At 39.8% G+C, this 19,383-nt stretch overlaps 1 protein-coding gene across 5 annotated transcripts in view; it reads left to right on the top strand.

The window, feature by feature from the left end:
* triob (trio Rho guanine nucleotide exchange factor b) overlaps positions 1-19,383 on the top strand; it is a 132,211-nt gene that overhangs the window by 33,921 nt on the left and 78,907 nt on the right. For all 5 annotated transcript variants that reach the window (XM_053679489.1, XM_053679483.1, XM_053679486.1 and 2 more), the window contains 5 exons: positions 7,229-7,303; positions 8,679-8,793; positions 9,634-9,826; positions 12,342-12,830; positions 13,418-13,540. In XM_053679489.1, coding sequence (XP_053535464.1) covers positions 7,229-7,303; positions 8,679-8,793; positions 9,634-9,826; positions 12,342-12,830; positions 13,418-13,540 — 995 coding nt within the window. The remainder of the gene's footprint in view (positions 1-7,228; positions 7,304-8,678; positions 8,794-9,633; positions 9,827-12,341; positions 12,831-13,417; positions 13,541-19,383) is intronic.

Genomic DNA, 19,383 nt, shown 5'->3' with positions numbered 1-19,383 from the left:
GTGATGAAGAGGATAGCACAAGCTCAAGGGCGAATTTGCCTCGAGACGTAAGTGACATTGAGAGCGACAACGAAAGAGAGACTGAGGAAGTGTGTGATGAAGTACCGGTAATACTGAGACTGTTCATTTCCGACACTGAAGAAGACGACTTTAGTGGTTTTAGTGCGCAGGAGGAAGATGAAGATAGCGATCAATGACTTTTCCTGGTAGGCAACTGTATTTTTTTTATTTTTTTAACCCGCCGTGTTACAGGCACTGTTCGGAAAAAAGCATTTACGGTATGTATTTAATTAAAAGTTAAAAAAATCTTTCTGTGTAACATCTTTCTGTGTAAATATCTGGTTACAACGTGGACACCTGCGGCTTATAGACAAGTGCGGCCTATATATGTAAATAAAAAATATTTCTTTTTAAAGTTAGTGGGTGCGGCTTATATTCACCTGCGCTCAATAGTCCGAAAATTACGGTATACGCTTACTGAGCACATTAGGAAAAACTGTACCCCTGCTCATTCATGTGATTATCGAATCAGCCAGGCATGTGGTAGCAGCACAATGCATCATATCATGCAGGTACAGGCCAAGAGCTTCAAGTCACATCAAACATCAGAATGATGAAAAATGCAAGCTCTGTGACTTTGAAGGTGGTGCTAGACGGGTTGAGTCGAGTATTTCAGAAACTGCTGATCTCCTGTGATTTTAATTCACAGGAGTTTATAGCAGGAGTTCTCTGCAAAATAAATTCCACAGACCCCTTCAGTACAGGTTTATTTAATGAACGTTATTTTATATTTGTCCAATAATAGTTGGTATATTTATCAGCGCCACTGAGCTTTCCACCAAGAGAACACATTATGACTGAGTCGACTTTGGTGCTTGGACCCATAAATATAATAACATTGATAACATACATGTGATTACTGTAACAAAATGAGCAAAAAAGAAATAATTCATAAACCCACTGGCTATGCTTCATAGACCCCAATTTGAGAACCACTGATCTGCAGAGTTTACACAAAATGGTGCAAAAAACAAAAAAAACCCTCCAGTTAGAGATCATTAAACTTTCTACTGTTAAAATATGTGCTCTGTGTCTCTAATTAGGTTATTTGTATTCCAAATAACTATATATATATATATATATATATATAACTATATATAACTATATATAACTATATATATATATATATATATATATATATATATATATATATATATATCAATTTCAGTGTGTTTTTCAACACAGCAATGAGCAACATTAAAAAAGGAACGTTAAATATTGTAATATCACTATTCCATTCCTGCTCTTTGTGATGCCATTGTACAATCCTGTTTTATTTCAGATATTTTGCAGTGGACAGTTTTCCTGTGGAATGGTGATTTTGCTTTTATTACAGTTTTCAGAGGGTTAGATTTTGAGCTCTGGACTTCTTTTAGTGGGTTAGTTTGGTAGATTTTGTATAATATACAATCATCAATTTCTTCCTTCATTTCTTCATGTTTTAAATGTACTAATCCAGGACCAGCTGTAGTAACATTTAGCAACTAAGAATGGACCACCAAATTGTCCTCGGGATGCTTGCTACCCAATTCCACCCATGGTGATAGGTGTAGACTGATGTAGACTGGCAGAATGAGATGAGCAGTGGGATCAGAGACCAGGCCAAGGCTTGGCCTGCTTATCCAGAGTCCCCGAAGCTGTGAAATTGGCACATCATTACCTCTGAGGCTTTGCTATATTTAGACCAGAGTCAAAAAAAAGGAAATGGAGCCAAGCAGTGGCCAATACACACATACGTATAGAGAGCCAAAGTTTCCATCTCAATTAGATTATACCGGGGGTCCTAGAGGGAGAAGAGCACAAAGCCAGACACCTTTCCGCAGTGTCATGCCAAGCTATACAGAGCTGTAGAAAAAGACCTCCTACTGTAACACCAAATTGCACCACCAGTTAGACTTCAGAAATAAGTGACAGATTAAATGAAAAATCAACATACAGTAGTGCGTTGAAGCCACCAGCTTGGCATAGATTCATAGTAAGACATACGAATAGTACTGGGGGGAGGAACACCATTCTTCCAAAAGATATTCCCTCTGTTGATGCTTTGATGATGGTGGTGGAGAGAGCTGTCTAGCATGCCAGTTCAAGATCTCCCATTGCTGTTCAATTGGGTTGAGATCTGGCGACTGTGAAGGCCATAGCATATGATTCCCATCATTTTCATCCTTAACGAATCATTCAGTGTTTCTTGAGCACTGTTGCTGGGGGTGGAGCCATCCTTGAATAGAGGTTTCATCATAGGATAGTCAGAAGAACCACGGTATTGATTTGCACTGATGCTTCACTGGAAAAGTAGAGTCAAATCATGCCAGACAATGTAATTAATGCCCCTCACAGCATAACAGAGCTACTGGGTTTTTCCCTGATTAATTTGTTACTCATCCATAGCTAACAATTACTGTTTAAAATTTGAAGATGAAATTGTATCAGATGATACAAAAAGTTCTGCAGAACCTTTTTCCTTTAAACAATATTCGTAAATACGGACTCTCCGTATTGTTTGTTCTTGAATCAAGTCGTTACATAGATTAATAACATTGTTTAAAGCAAGTCTATGTTTGAGGAAATGATTTTGGAGTTTGGGTGAGATTATGAAACTATTGAAGCAGTTGTCTGGAACGAAACATCACGGCTGGCGGACTACATTTGTGGTAAGTTGTAAATTGTGATGAAATACTAGCAAGCTATCTCATTCACAATCCTGCATAGTATTATACTGGCATTATTATACTTGACTCAATTTTACCTATAGTAGGGACCTATCTTTGCAGCAAGTTTGCCTGATCTAGCTTTAAATAGCCAGCAAAAGTGCCAACATCTACAGTTTAGATGTTAACATTTGTGATTAAATAGAAATTAAGTTGGGGTGTGACTCTGGTCTGTTTGGTTTTTTTTTAAAAATGGATGAGTAGGATTGTTATTAAGTTATTAAGTAGTACTAGACACATGCCTGAAAAAAATGTTGCTTTCTCGCTTTTGCATCTTGTATTTTAGTGTATTCTGAAGTGAATATGGGTTAATGACCTTGTTTTGTTGGGTTTATTATAGTTGTTGATCTAGCTTTAAGATATTGATTTCTACTGCTTGTGTTCACATGGTAGTAAAAGCTATGTAAACCATTTCTGGTCATTCCTCCGTAATCAAAAAGGCAGACTTGTTATTTTAGGGACTGCAGAGTGCTTCCCCTGGTGTCTTGGCTGTAAACACCAGTCTCGCCTCATTTGCTGAGGCGTGCTGAGTGCGAAATGAAGACATTAGCTCAAGACGAACAGCAGAGAATGATCTGTAGTTAACTGCGATAACCTGATTTCCGATGGAGCCTCTTAGCAGTTTGGAAGCAGCTTACTTTCTTACATGGTAGGAGTTTTAATCGAAATATTTGAATCAAAATCAAATTCCATTTAGATTCAGGACTTTCTGACCAGTTTAGAAAACTTTGATGGAGGAAGCTCTGGGATCTAACCTTTTTCCCCCCACACTAATCCATATTAAACAAACATGCTTTGTAAGCTGTATAAAATTTGATTAAAATGTCAACATCGAATTTTTCAGTCCTTTTAGCCTATAGCATATACAGGTTTAGGATCTTGTATAGGGCAACTCATAAGCTGCCCATGAAGAACCCCTGTCTCTTGGTCTTTTCTGTCTTTTTTTCACAGCGGTGACTTGAAAGATTTTAGCGCAGCGTGAAGGTGCAAAGTGTTGTACCCCCCCAAAAAAAGCACATCTTTAATGACCACGGTTTGAATGCCTCACTTCACACAGTGACCCTCGGTACTCCGAGTACTTAGCACTGAAAATTGAGCCTCGCGTCCTGCAGAGAGTTATCCTTTTATTATTCATGAGCTGCAAATGAAGTGTGAATAATAGTGGCCAGATTTGTGGGCTGATTACTTGAGTGGGGATAAAGAATTTCAAATCTTCTTTACTTTGTTTGTAAAACTCTTTGCAGTTGACAAGCAGAAGAATTAGCACAGTTGGGAGAGTTAGCAGAATAATTAACACACTTAGTAACTAGGTTAAATAGGTTGTACTTCAAAATGTGACTTGCAGATTAATCCTTGGTGCTTGCATCTGTTTATTAATAGCAGTGAAAGACAGAACGCTCATTGAAAGCTATTTGTGTTAAGAAGAATTTTGTAGAGACATTTAGAAAGGTTACCTAAATGCTACATACAGAACAACCAGAAAACTTAACAAATGTTCCCTGAACGTTAAAAATAATGAACTGATAATCTGAATTCGTTAGCTGGAAATCCTTAAATTATTAATTAAGTATTTAATGTTGTTCGTGTTCCAAAAAAATTACACAGATAAACACTTTACATGCAGATAAATACTTTACAGATAAACACTTTACATGCTAAAGGCTAAATCTGATGTAAAATCGTTTTAGCACATGGCTAGTTAGAGCTATTGCCGTATGTTTAATGCTGTTAGCATTACAAAGCATTACTGCGTTTATTCAGTTTGACTATCTTATTATTTACTGATATTAATTGAAACAGACGAGGTTCAAGCATGTACAGTAAGCTCCTCTTGTGAGTGCCTGAATGTTCATGGTAGTAATGATTGGTGCTTGCTTGCTTCCATTTGTTATTAGCCATGTTAGCACTTCAGAATGCTGCAGCAACATTGTAGGAATATTGAGAAATGTTTACAAACAATGATTTGAAGACATTCATGTCATTCGTATTTGTCCTAACATATACATGGATACACTGTTTTATCTTATGGGCTAAAGGTTAATCTGAGGTAAAATCGTTTTTAGAATTAGCATGGTAAAAGGGCTGGTTAGTGCAATTTATTAATATCTGTCATAATGCTGTTAGCAGTGTAAAGGATGTTCTTATGCCTTATTCAATTTGGCTATCTTATATACTGATATCGATTGAGGCAAGTTGCAAGCATGCAGGCTCGTCGTGTGAGTGACTGAATGTTAACCCATGAAGTACTTAGCCTCGATATCATTTTAGTTTCAAAAAGAATGCTGCAGCAACATTGTAGGAACATTTAGAAATATTTAGAGAATAAAGCTTTGAAAACAACTGTTTAGAAACATTGATTCAAAAGCATTCATGACATCAAAAAATATCCTTGGCTATACAATATATTATTTTATGTGCTAAAGGCTAAATCTGAGGTAAAACTGTTTGTTTTTAAATAGCATTTTTAGCATGAGTAGAGACCACGTTGCTTATATTTATTGTAATGCTGTTCAGTGTCATTTATTTCGTTTATTCGGTGTGCAGACTTGTTTTATAAGTGCCTGACCATTAAAAATCGAATACTCAGGATCCTCCTGTGTATTATCGTGCTGATTTCTGCTCTGTGCTATGCGACTGAGATATTACAACTCACACTAACGATTTATGTCACCAATATTCCCTAAGCTATTCCATTTGTTTGCTTCGGCATCGTTGTTTATAGCTGTACATTGAAATGAGACATGTTATTCATCATTGCGCAGTGGTTTGACATATATATATGGTGCTTGGTTCAGTACAGCGATTTTTATCATTGTTTATTGGCATTCCTTCAAAAGGAAGCGTCTTTGGCGTCTTGTTAGCTTACTGTGGGGTATGAAAAGGCAAAATTATGTTGACCCAGAAATGGCCTGGAAGCCTAGCAGCGCCTCGGTAGACCAATTGTGGTTTCTAAAGAAGGCAGCTGATGACAGTTTGTATCTGACTTCTTAGCCGACGTGTATCTCAGCTGTGGTTTGTTTGCGTATCACGTCTGTCTTCGAGTACGAGTTATCCCCTTCTTCTATCTTCTATCCAGCCAAGCAGATGTCAGAGGACACCTGTTGTTGTTAGTTGCCTGTGTATAAAGAAACCGCACCGAGAACAGTATTACTCCATCCTGAGGGTGATATGTCAGATGCATTTTGTGACAGATTACAAAATGGTATATTTTAAGGACACTTGCATACTTGAAGTGTGATTAGTAAGGGAAATAAAGATGTGTCTATTAAAAATGTGTTTATTAAGGTAAATATATATAACAATCGAACTCAAAATCCTTTGCTGGGGTCAAAGCACCAGCAGCGGTGGTTAAAAAAAAGAACAGGATATTTCATACTCAATTGATATTTCATACCAGCCAATGTCCCCACAGATGTGTAAAGAATCTAACACACACAATATGTAACACGGAGGGTTTAAATAAACGAACTAATTGAAGGGAAAATCAAACAAACAGGTAACACAGTAACTATTAGCAAAGATTAGCGAAGACCACATAAGGAGCGTGGAAGGACAGATTCATACAAATGTTTAAATGATTAGGCACAAAACAATTACAAAACATCGTAATCATTGACAACTGGTCATGATATTGAATGTGAGGGCAAAAAAATATTTGACTGACAGCTCCATTAATGGAGCTGTGGTTGTTGGTTCCATCAAGGTAAGCAACATAACAGCACCTCATGAGATGCAACCAAACAGTTACATCCATTATATATCCATTATACACATATCCTCTCATTTTTGACTAACCTCTCTGCAGTGAGTGATCATTTCACCAAGTCGTGCGGCGCATGGCGGTTAAACGCAGTGACATAATGCATTATAATGGGCAGTGATGCCTGACTACTGCTGACTCGCTGAGCTGAGCTAATGTGATCGATAGCAGCGAGGCTGGACCTGCATGCACTAAAAAACACGCTGTCCACATCCAGAAACATCAATAATGCACGACCGGGAGCGGTTTGCTTTCTTCTCTCTCGACTAGTTTGAATATCACTTCGCAAAAGAGGCAGCACGGGTTATTTTAGGATCCTGATTGGCGGGTAATGATAAGCGATAATGATGTTCACGTAGCGTTCGTGGGTGTCTTGAAGTAGAAAGAGAGACGTGGTAGAATGCTGGTTCTCATTCAGGACCTCTACTGCACATTTGCATATAAACAGGTGGACACAACCCTTCTGATTCTTCTGCAGGTATTAATATCATGCCATCTGGTGAGGAGGCGGGAGAGCACAGAGTACTTCAGTACTTCATCCAAAGCATGCCATTACCACAGTATTAATATAATATTAATGAGTTCACTTCTGATATTATAGGTTTCTTTTAATGAAGAGCATATGAAATGGGACGATTGTGAAAAATGCAGCGTTGTGCGATGTGTATTGTCGGCTAACGGCTCTCTTCAACCTTTATAGGGTTCAACAGAAATGAGGAGATGAAGGCCATCGAGGTGCTGCCTATTCTGAAAGAGAAAGTGGCATTTCTATCAGGCGAGTCAACACACATCACACATCTCACAAGTGGGTTTGCAATGCGAGTTTGAATTCCGACGACACCACAGCCGTCCATGGTGTCTACGTGGGAGGGATGGCATGCTCTCTCTCTCTCCCCTGTCAATCACAGTGACACTAGACAATTGTGGGCTTGTGTGAGCTCATGTACAGTACGCATGTTTGAAAAGATGTATACCATAGTAATTGGACAAAAAACTGACATTGTTTTCATTAATTAAAGAACAGAATGTCTTTTTTTTCTTTTTACCATTGATACAGTAGAGGCCAAACTTTTATTTTGACAAGTCAAATAGGGCATCTAGTTTATCAATCCCATTAGACACAGGCTCATTTCGGCTTTAATTCACAGTTTCAGAATTCCACTGTGTCTGACCATGTGTCTTTAAACAATCTGGAAGCTTTTGATTGGCCAGTTCTCATAATCAGGGTTTACTGGGCGTGCACCTCCCAGTCTGGCTGTTTTACCATGGGAAAGTTCTAAACCCCAAGATAATGGGAAAGGAACTGGTGAAGAACTTGTAGGCATCATGCACCACAGTATGTACATCCACCAGTAAAATAGTCCTGCAATGCCATAATGTGAAAGACTATCACACAAGGAAGAAGCCCCTACTGCAAGATTGGCTTAAAAAGCCAGACTGAGATCTGCAGCTGATCACAAGCCTTTCAGAGGAGTCTTCTCTGGTCAGATGGAACCAGAATTTAACTGTTTGGGTGTAATGATCAGTGCTTTGTATGGAGGACAAAAGCTAAGGCTTTAAATCTGAAGAACACCATCCCAACTGTGAAGCATGGGGGTGGTGGCATAATGTTATGTGGCTGTTTTGCTGTAAAAGGGACTTCAGAAAACAGAGGATTATCTAGAACATACTGAAGCAAAAGCGCAAGACATCAGCCAGAAAGTTAAAACTTGGTTGCAAGTGGGTCTTTCGGCAAGACTATGATCTTTTGAATACCTAAAAAGTCGTAAGAAAAAGGCCTTTGCATTTGATTCAAGTTAAGCAAATGAAAAGACAATGCCAGTAAATACTAATACAGTGTAGGTAAACGTTTGACACATTGAAAATCTGATATAGTAAATAAAAGCTGAAATAAATACATCCTTTGCTACTATTTTTTATTAGTTCCACTTAAGTTATATCACCTATAAACAGTCGTTCCTTCACCAACCTCTCTTTTTTACTCTTTTTAATTAGGTAATAAGACAAAATGAATGGGGACACTGGAGACTCCTTCCAAATAAATGTCAAATAAACTCAGTCACTTCACCATATCAGTGATTGCACACTTTTATTAATCACTGAGACGGTGGTCAGCGTGTGATGTGTCACGGGGTTGGTCTTCTCTACAGGAGGTCGAGACAGACGAGGAGGCCCGGTTCTCACTTTCCCAGCCAGGACCAACCACGACAGAATAAGACAGGAGGATCTGCGACGCCTCATTGCCTACCTCGCAGGCATCCCCAGGTGAGGGTTCACCTCTGTGTCCATTTCCGTTGTTTTCTCTCTAGAGCGCCGGATATGTCAGCTTCCGTCCATCCAGAAACGGGTCTGAATCTGAGTGCTTAATAATTACGGCGCGTTTGAAAAAAATTCTCTGTTATTTTCAGCTGTTTTACTTCTCTCTTCCTCCATCCCTTTCAATGACTCGTTCATTTGTTCATCCTCCTCTCAGAACTCTTCCCCTCTCTCCGTTGTTCCTTTCTCTTTTCCTCTTCCTCTCACCCTTTCACTTGATTTCTTTCTCATTTCCTCCCTCACCTGTTTCTCTCCCCTTCTCTTTATCTCTGTCTCTTTTTCTGTCTGTCTGTCTCTCTCTATCTCTCTCAGCCACGGTCTGTCTGTCTCTATCTGTCTCTCACTGTCTTGCTACCCATCTCTCTTTCGTTCTTCTTCTGTAATGCTTTGTCTATCTTCTTTCTTTGTATTTCTTGCGTTGCTTGTATCTTTTTGTCTTTCTGTCTTTCTCTGTGTGTGTTATTTTGTATTTGTGTCTGTACATTTCTCTCTGTCTGTCAATGTTTGTCTCTCTCACCATCTGTCTGTCTGTCTGTCTGTCTCTCTCTCTCTCTCTCTCTCTCTCTCTCTCTCTTTCCTCTCCCTCCCCTTGGGTGGTCAGTATGATTCAGTGGCGCACATGTGCTCTGTTCAGTTTAATCTAAGACTCAGTCTGTGTGTCAAGTGCAGCTGTGGCAGCTCGCTTCCAAGTTTTTTTCCTCCTCTGCTGTAACAGTGAGTATTAGTTTGGTAGTACTCCTCAGCACGCTCATCCAGATGCTGTTTTCATCAAGTGTCATTTCTCCGTAGCGAGGAGGTCAGCAGGCATGGCTTCACCGTCATCGTGGACATGCGAGGCTCCAAATGGGACTCCATCAAGCCTCTGCTGAAGATCCTGCAGGAGTCCTTCCCGTCCTGCATCCACGTTGCGCTCATCATCAAACCCGACAACTTCTGGCAGAAGCAGAGGACCAACTTCGGCAGCTCGAAGTTTGAGTTTGAGGTGAGCTGTTAAAACGGTGACCGTAAACTCTTTCAACAAAGCAGAAAGTTCTCTGTGTTTCGATTTCTGTGCTAAAGGCACGGTCCGTGCCAGTTTGACGTTTAAAACCTGAAACAGGGAAAGTAAACACACAGGGATACTAGGTTTCAGGAACATTTTCTGTGCTAGTGTAAAACTAGAGCTGTTAAAATTAGACCTGACCCATTTAAGCGAAGAGACAAGATAAAACGGTTTCCCGTACAATCAGGTTACACAACACAACACAGCACAGCACAGAATTAAAACCATTACCTATGTGTTCAATTATGCGTTTGTTGTGGGCTGAAAAGACAAAACCATGCCCAGTATTCTCAATTTCAATACTATAATATCATGATTATATAAGCCTTTATTAGTTATATAATCAGTTATATATACGTATATATATATATATATATATATATATATATATATATATATATATATATATATATATACACACACACACATAGGAGAAGTATGTTTGCAAATGCAAGTTCAACACAAGTCTTTCAGCTAACGTTTTGTTAGCTTATGTAATGTAAACAATTATAATGGCTCCCATTGTAAAAATTTAGCTAGCTACAGTAGTTGTAACACCACTTGATAGTCGACTTTTGTTGCTTGCTATCTAGTGGATTTTCCTGTAAAAGAATGCATAATTATAAAATGAGTAAATAAATAAACAAACAAACTATTAAAAAAATAAGTTTTAGAATGAAAAAAGTAAACATTTAATTGATTTTTATTTGTTGATTTCGCATTGTAAACTATGAGACAAATTTTAATTGAGATAATTGATAAATTTACAATTGTATGATATGATATTTATGAAATGTAAAAATACATTGTATTAATGTGAACATACGAATTGGACGAACGCTAATGATGTAGCGGAGGCTGAGGAACTGTCAGAGCCAGAGTTCACACAACCTGCTGCCAGTACTTGCGTTTTTTACCTCTGGAAAAACGTCCTGTTTAGACCACACCTACTTAAGGTTTAAATTCAAATACAGCTACAGATATTTGAATCGCTAAACAGTTACAGATAGTGTCATTGTATTACACTCAGAATATCCAAATACTATAAATGTTTTGAGTATTTCACAGTTATTTCAACCACAAAAGGTTAAAATCCCCTTTTCTCTGTGGAGCTCATTCATAGAGCCGAAAATTGTACCACGTGTGTTAGATATTGTTTCTGAGCACACGAAATCTCTGGAACATTCTCTGGTTAATCTTACATAAAGCGTGGGGTGTAAATGATCTGACAGGGAGCACTTTCCTGCAACACACAAGCCTTAATAGGTTTGTTTGTAAAAGCGCAGTTCCTGTATGACGGAAAACTCCCACTGATGGAATGATAACAGGAAAAGACGAGAAGGCTGCCATAATACTGTTGAAGAAAGGGTTAGTTCTCGTGGAGTTAGGAGTTCTAGCCTTCTGTAGTAATGTGAACATGTAAAGTTAGCATGTCAGGGGAGCATGGTGGCTTAGTGGTTAGCCGGTTTGCCTTGTCCCTCTGGGGTTGGGGGTTCAAATCCTGCCCCCACTCTGTGTGTATGGAGGTTGCATGTTCTCCCATGCTTCGGAGGATTCCTCCGGGTTTCCTCCCCTAGTCCAAAGACATGCTTTGTAGGCTGATTTGCCCTGAGTTCCCTGGGATAGACTCCAGGTTTCCCCCATGACCCAGAGTTTATGCATTGTAGCTCTTAAAATTTACCCCCCCCCCCCCCCCCCCAAATATTTATTTGAATCTTAGAAGACATGCATTTAACCCTTCAAAAAAACGTATTAACTCATCTCAGTCGTATTTCTTACAAATTGAGCTCGTTATATTTGATGCGTTTACGATTTTGCTAGCTCGCATTACTTAGTATTACCTGGCTGTGTTAGGCAAGTTTTAGAAGTAACTGCATTGCAGAAATGCCAAAATAAGCTTTGTACAGATGAAAGGTTTGCCACTGAGAATAAAAATGTAGCTAGACAAAAACCAAAATTCTTTGTAGATCCTGTTTACATATAAATATTCGTTAAATCATTCATTAATTCATCTTCATTAAACACTGTATCCTGGTCCGAGTTACAGTGGCTCGGGAGCCTATTCCAGGAACAATAGTCACGATGAGGGAATACGTCCTGCATGGGACGCCAGTCCATTGCAGGGCAGCTTACACACACATTCACACCTAGGGTCAATTTAATTTAGAGAGTCTACCTTGTTTTTGGAAGGTTTCCAAAGTTCAAAATCATTCCTAGCGCTATGGAACTGTGAGGTGACACTACACGCTTATTTAAATATTTGAATAGACATATTAGTTCTTAGAAAGGCATTAGATAAGGGGGTGGGAGGGGGTTGGTTGTTGTGTTTTGCATATTCCAAACTGGGCTGGAATGTAGTCTAAAGGGCCATATTAAGGGTTAAGGGTTAAGGTTCATGTTATGCTGCCATTAAAGTGATGTAATGGGGTTTTCTTTTCTTCCTGCATTGCTATAGACAATAATGGTATCTCTGGAGGGCTTGTCCAAGTTGGTGGACCCATCACAGCTGACGGCCGATCTGGAGGGAAGTCTGGACTATGATCATGATGAGTGGATTGAGGTACGTGTGGCCTTTGAGGAGTTTGCAGGAAATGTGGCACGCGCACTCGGCCGCCTCAAGGAGCTTCAGGAGCTGGTGTCACGCCGCGAGCTCCCTGGTGACCTGGAGGTGGCACGATGTGCTATGGATGAGCACAGTGCTCTGAAGAAACGTGTAGCCAAGGCTCCAGCCGAGGAACTGGAGGCTGAGGGCCAACGGCTGCTGCAGCGTGTTCAGGCCGGCACGAAGACCGGTGGAGACGTACAGGGCCTGACGCCCAGGGTCTCAGCTCTGCTGGAGGAACTGCGCACTGCCCGCCAGCACCTGCACCAGGCATGGCATGGCCGAAAGCTCAAACTGGACCAGTGCTTCCAGTTGCGGCTCTTTGAGCAGGATGCTGAGAAGGTGCGTAGGGCTATGGGGGCAATGATATTGAATGGTGCAATTGATGAAAATACTGTTGAATGGTATTGAATGGTGTAGTTGGTGTTAATACTCTTGAATGGTATCAGATGGTGCAACTGATGCTAATACTGTTGAATGGCATTGAATGGTGTTGTTGGTGGTAATATTATAGTAAGGTAGTTGGTATAAGGTGGTTGGTGCTAATTTATTGTTTAATAGTATTGAGTAGTATGGGTGGTGCTAATATCTTTTGTTTAATGATATTGAATGGTAGCATTATTTTTGAAAGGTGTTGTTACTACTAATATTGTTGCATGATGCAGTATGTAAGCAATAGTAGTCAGGGGTTTAGACAATGGTAGAGCGTAATATAAGTAATTATAAAGGCATATTCTACCAGTTTAAACAAGATAGCCAGATACTTTTTCACCATTTGCCACTGGTACTAATACTAGCATTCATCGTCTTGTTGCCAGATTGTGGTTTTTTTCCTAATGACTGGAAGTTTACATGTTGTTTTATACCAATGCCCTATGCCTCAACTTTCCCCCTTTTACAATCCCCTTCTCTCTTTACTGTCTTTGTAGATGTTTGACTGGATTGTTCACAACAAGGGCCTTTTCCTGACCAGCTACGCTGAGATTGGTGCCAACCACCAGCATGTACTAGAGCTGCAGACCCAGCACAACCACTTCGCTATGAACTGCATGGTAAAAGCCACTGCTTGAATCTCTACCTTTTCCTCTCTCTCTCTTTGATGCTGCAAACATCCACTTCACATGGCTGTCCTAGCATATAGACTATAGCCAATACACGTGAATGCCTCATCACGCTGCATGCTTTCTCTCTCACAGAGCCGTTGTTCTTTACCTCCACAGAATGTATTGTTCAGACACCTTGTTTCGACTTTATCTTTCACATAACACGTTTATTTTTGTATAGGCGAGAAATCTTGTAGTGTTCGCTTTGCCATTTCTCTATCCATAATAGCACATAAGAGCATGACTCCAAAGGAGATGGATTAACGGGATGACAGTTGTTCATTTCTTTTTACCCGGAGGGATCCATCATTTTTGTATTCCAAATAAACAGAGTACAGGCAGGGACGACATGTCCTGTTCTCCCTAATGTTTCGAACAGTGTGTGTTTGTTTGAATGTGCAACTATTGACTCAGTCTGTTCAATTGAGCTGTAATAGCTGGGAGGAAAACCTAGATCCATTCTCTCTTAGGATTGGGCCTCGGATAAATTCAATCGGTGAAGGACTGCGTGAGAGGATATGTCCTTTTTCGCAAAACCATGCTAGCTGTCTGACAGAAAGGAAAGGCAGGGCAAAGTCCTCCAAACTGATGTGAGAAGAGAAACCCATAGCTTATAGCTGAAATGTTAACCTTTCTGCCATTTTGTCAAGGGTGCTGATACTGATACTGATACAAAGACATTATCACAGTAGTATAAAGGATGCTGTCCGAAGAACTTGAGTAATCACTGTGTTAATACACTAAACTTGTTAACTGGGGTTAAATTACATTAGCTACCTTTTAAGCCAAGTTAGTTTTCAGGCAACCAAAGCATAAGACTAGGCAAGGACATTGGAGCTTTCACTTGCCTGGTGGGCTAGCTAATAAATTTATTTGTCCTATTGTATTCGTCCTCCCCTGGTCTCTGTTCTTGTCCCCCTCTCTACTTCAATAAGCTTTTAGCCTCAGGTGCGTTGATTCACAATACAATAGGCAGTTTACGGGAACACCAATGCTTATACCATGGCCCATTGAATGTCTGGTTGTAACCCTTTCGATAGCTGAGCTTCAGGGAATAATGACACCAGGGAGAAGGGTTCAAATGATTCCCGGTGTCCATTAGCGTACATTTTGTAGTCAAAAGTAAAGCTATTAAAACACCATCTCATTCTGCCAAAGGCTTATTACTCGTTGTTGGATCCATAGATCATCTATTATGGTGAAAGATTTCATCGTCACCTTATTTGCCTTAACCTTTTACCACAATGTATGATATTCAACACATGTGAGATCCTGTTAAAAAAGAAAGAAATCAAAAGTTGCCTGAAACATCCTGTTTCTATGGAAGCTTTAGTAATGCTAGGTGGGACCCCCTTGCTCTCAATACAGCCTTAATTCTTCATGGCATGGATCCCAAAAGGTCTTGGAAACATTCTTGGAAACTATGTTGACGTGATTGCATGACATAATTGCTGCAGATTTGTTAGCTACACATTCATGCTGCGAGTCTCCTATTCTACCACATCCACAAGGTTCTCTATTGGTTTCAGATCTGGCAACTGGTAAGACCGTTAAAGTACATTGTCATGTTAATGGAAGCGGTTTGAGAGGACTTGTGCTTTGTGACATGGCGTATTCTGGAAGTGTCTATTATATAAAGGGGGAAGTTGTGACCATAAAGTGATGCACATGGTCAGCAGCCAAACTCATATAGGTTGTGGCATTCAAGCGATGCGTTACAAGAAAGCATTGCTTGCACCCTTAAACTACCACCACCACCAGCATGGCCTATTGACACAAGGAGATTGAGGTCCATTGATTCATTTTGTTTTGATGCCAAATTCTGACCCAACCATATGCATGTCGCAGCAGAAATTACTATTCATCAGACCAGGCGACATCTTTCCAATCTCCAGTTTTGGTAAGCCTGTGCCCTCCGTGCCTCAGATTCCTGTTCTTGTTTGACAGGAGTGGTCTTCTGCTGTTGGCCTCAAAGTTCGAAGTGTTGTGCATTCTGAGATACTTTTCTGCTCACCACGTTTGTAAAGAGGGGTTCTTTGAATTACCATAGCCTTCCTATCAGCTCAAACCAATCCGGTCATTCTTCTCTCTTATCAACAAGATGAGATGGTGAGGTTTTTTGTTTGTTTGTTGGTTTGTTTGTATCTCACACCATTCTGTATAGAATTTTGAGACTGTTGTGCATGAAAGTCCCAGGAGTTCAGCAGTTTTTGAAATACCAGCTCATTTGGCACTAACAACCATATAAAAGTCAAAAATCACATTTTGCTATTCTGAACTATTCTGGGGTTTCATGTATCTGCATAATTTTGTGCATTATGCTTCTGCCACATGAGTGGTTGATTTGATAACTCCATGAATGAGCAGGTGTACAGGTGTTCCTTGCTGAGAGTGTATTTTATGTATTTATTCATTTTTCAAGAAAGACTAAATCTCTGTGATCTCTCATGCATGGGCCACTTTAAATGATTTTTATTTTTTTTTTTACTCTTCAAAGGTTTCTAGGCATAAAAATATCAGAGCTCTATAGGAATCAGTTTGCTTCACTGTCACTGAGTGTTTATTTATTTATTATTTTTTTACTCCATAAAAGAGCTTGCTTTCTTGGCATGGCTCTGAGGGTGTAATGTGATATATTTGGTTTTGCCAGAAGGTTATGCAAGACCTCCTTCCTTACAGTGGACTCGTTCTGTCTGAATTTCCCATTAATCTAGAAATGTTATGCGTGGTGGTTCCATAGTTTTCAAGCATGTCAAACATGATTTGCCAAATGTCTGGACTTCATTATGAAAATGAAATACATCAGTGTTTTAAAGATGTGAGCCCACATGCTTTGAACAAAATCTAGTCTAGGGCTTGAATCGAGTACTGTATGTAATATATGTATCAGTGACGTGCGGTCAGGGGAGGCAGTGCAAATGTAAAAAACAAATAATGATTAAAATAAATAAATAAATATTTCTCCTGATCTGTGATAGAAATGTAATTATTGTATGATTTCAATCATTCCAATGATTTTTATGGTCAATATCACTGAATTTGTGTATTTTCCTTTTCAAATATGGGGGAAAGACACGAAGGGAGGCAGCGATGAGCTGAGCCTCCTCTCGGATTGCGCAATCCATCACAAACTGGATTAAGCTGCTCATTTTTTTTGCTCAACTTGACCACGTGCATTTGGTCTCTCTGTATGTCACCAATGTAATGTTTGTACACACTTTTATTATATGTCCTCACATTCCATAGTCTAGGTCATGTATTTCACGTATGTGTATAAATTATTAGTCTTGAAGATCTGACATAACGCTGCAGTGAAGAAGCTGGGGGGGAGGCAGCCAGTACCTCTGGGGCGTGCGTGAGCATACGGGCTTGTTCCGCTATTGTTCCTCTTCATGTATTACTGACTAATGGCATTGTGGGATAGATTTGGCTTTGAACGAACAGCGGAGACTAAATATTAGCGTCCACAATGCTAAGGTAAAGGAAAACTGAGAGATTTTAAAAGACCTCATTAATGCAACTTGCTTCCTAGCCAAACAGCAATTAGCATTTCGTGCTAACGATGAGAGTATGACCTCTTCTAATCGTGGCAGCTATGTAGAACTATTACATGCTTTTGCTGAGAAAGATGATAGGTTAGCTAGACATTTGGAGACATCCTCTGTGTTTTCTGGCTTATCAAACAGAATTCAGAACGATTTAATTGAAGCAATAAGTGATGTGATTAGAAATGATATAAAAAAGGAGATTAATGCAACCCAATTTGTTGCTGTAGAAGTAGACGAGACAACGGATGTCATGAACAAAGCCCAGATCATTGTCATTTTGCGTTATGTGGCGTGAAGGGACGTGTCCTGTGAAGTGAGGGAGGCGTTTTGGGGATTTGATGATGTGAGTAATAATAGTTGAGTAAAGGTAAGACCATGCATACACTGCTGTACAGTCCACTAAAAGACCAGCCCTTTTTTAAATAATAATAACTAAAAAAAATTATATAAAACAAGATAAGAAATGAGTGTGAATTGTGGAATTGTGATGGCAAATTAAGAACACACGGAGGGTGCAGAGCAAATGCTCTCTCTCTGAGCCACTATAAATTCAACATTCTTCTTTGGCCAAATATGTACCTTACCTATGTGTTTGTGTGTATGTATGTATGTGTGTATACAAAAGTCTGGCAACAAAAGTGAGTACACCCCTAAGTGAAAATGTCCAAATTGGGCCCAATTAGCCATTTTCCCTCCCCGGTGTCATGTGACAGTGTTACAAGGTCTCAGGTGTGAATGGGGAGCAGGTGTGTTAAATTTGGTGTCATCGGCCTCACACTCCCTCATATTGGTCACTGGTAGTTCAACGTGGCACCTCATGTCAAATAACTCTCTGAGGATCTGAAAAAAAAGAATTGTTGCTCTACATAAAGATGGCCTAGGCTATAAGAAGATTGCCAAGACTCTGACACTGAGCTGCAGCACGGTGGCCAAGACCATACAGCGGTTTAACAGGACAGGTTCCACTCAGAACAGGCTCCACTCAGAACAGGCCTCGCCATGGTCCACCAAAGAAGTTGAGTGCATGTGCTCAGTGTCATATCCAGAGGTTGTCTTTGGGAAATAGACGTATGAGTTCTGCCAGCATTGCTGCAGAGGTTGAAGGGGTGGGGGTCAGCCTGTCAGTGCTCAGACCATACGTCGCACACTGCATCAAATTGGTCTGCAGGTCTGTCGTCCCAGAAGGAAGCCTCTTCTAAAGATGATGCACAAGAAAGCCCGCAAACAGTTTGCTGAAGACATGCAGACTGAGGACATGGATTACTGGAACCATGTCCTGTGGTCTGATGAGTCCAAAATAACCTAATTTGTTCAGATGGTGTCAAGCGTGTGTGGCAGCAACCAGGTGAGGAGTACAAAGACAAGTGTGTCTTGCCTACAGTCAAGCATGGTGGTGGGACTGTACATATATATATATATATATATATATATATATATATATATATACACTAGCAGACTCACATTGCAAACTAAGTAACCTACAAACATAAAGCAAGCTAGCAGTTAACATACAGGGCTTGTTTTGCTGTTCACCCAATGTTGAATATTGTTGTGCATCATATTAACTGATTTATATGCCAAGTACAGGTCCGTCCTTTGTTCCAGCTGTTTATTTATTTTGCTCTAAAATGTAGCTGCCATCTATATAAACTCTAGAAATGTAGAAAATTGGTGCTAGTAACTTTGAAGTGGAATCCCAAAGATTTAAAGTTAGGCACCATTAATAAAGCTTCCGAGAATCCTGCATGTGTGTGGAATTAAAGCACATGTCAAAGTGATTATTTGGTTGTACCTTGTCAGTCAGTTCCACCCAGACCAATCAAAATATCCCACCAGGCACAGGTCTGAGCATTCATTGTATTGATTCTCTCAAATGCCCTTGGGCTGGGTGATTACCCCGGTCTGAGATAACACTGTGGTAACCAGATCTCCCACACATGCTATCATTACATGTGCATTAGGGATTGAGTGATGTAAATTATTTAAGATACAACTGTACAACCAAGTATTACAGAATTGCTATGGTATCTCCTTACTTGGAATCTGCACTTATCTGGCAAAGAGGACATTAAATGGCATATAAAGTAGAATTGACACTTCAGTCCTAGGTCAAATAGTGCTGATAATTTACTGTACAATATCCAGTGACATTTAATACCAGGACTCAAATTAAACACTGTTGTTGTTGTTAATTTACTGGTCATTTTTTAGTTGGTGACTAGATAACTAGTTTTTTGCTTTCGG

This window comes from Ictalurus punctatus, chromosome 1, assembly GCF_001660625.3.
Source record: "Ictalurus punctatus breed USDA103 chromosome 1, Coco_2.0, whole genome shotgun sequence".
NCBI classification, from domain to species: domain Eukaryota; kingdom Metazoa; phylum Chordata; class Actinopteri; order Siluriformes; family Ictaluridae; genus Ictalurus; species Ictalurus punctatus.
This window is presented reverse-complemented; position numbering and strand designations above follow the sequence as displayed.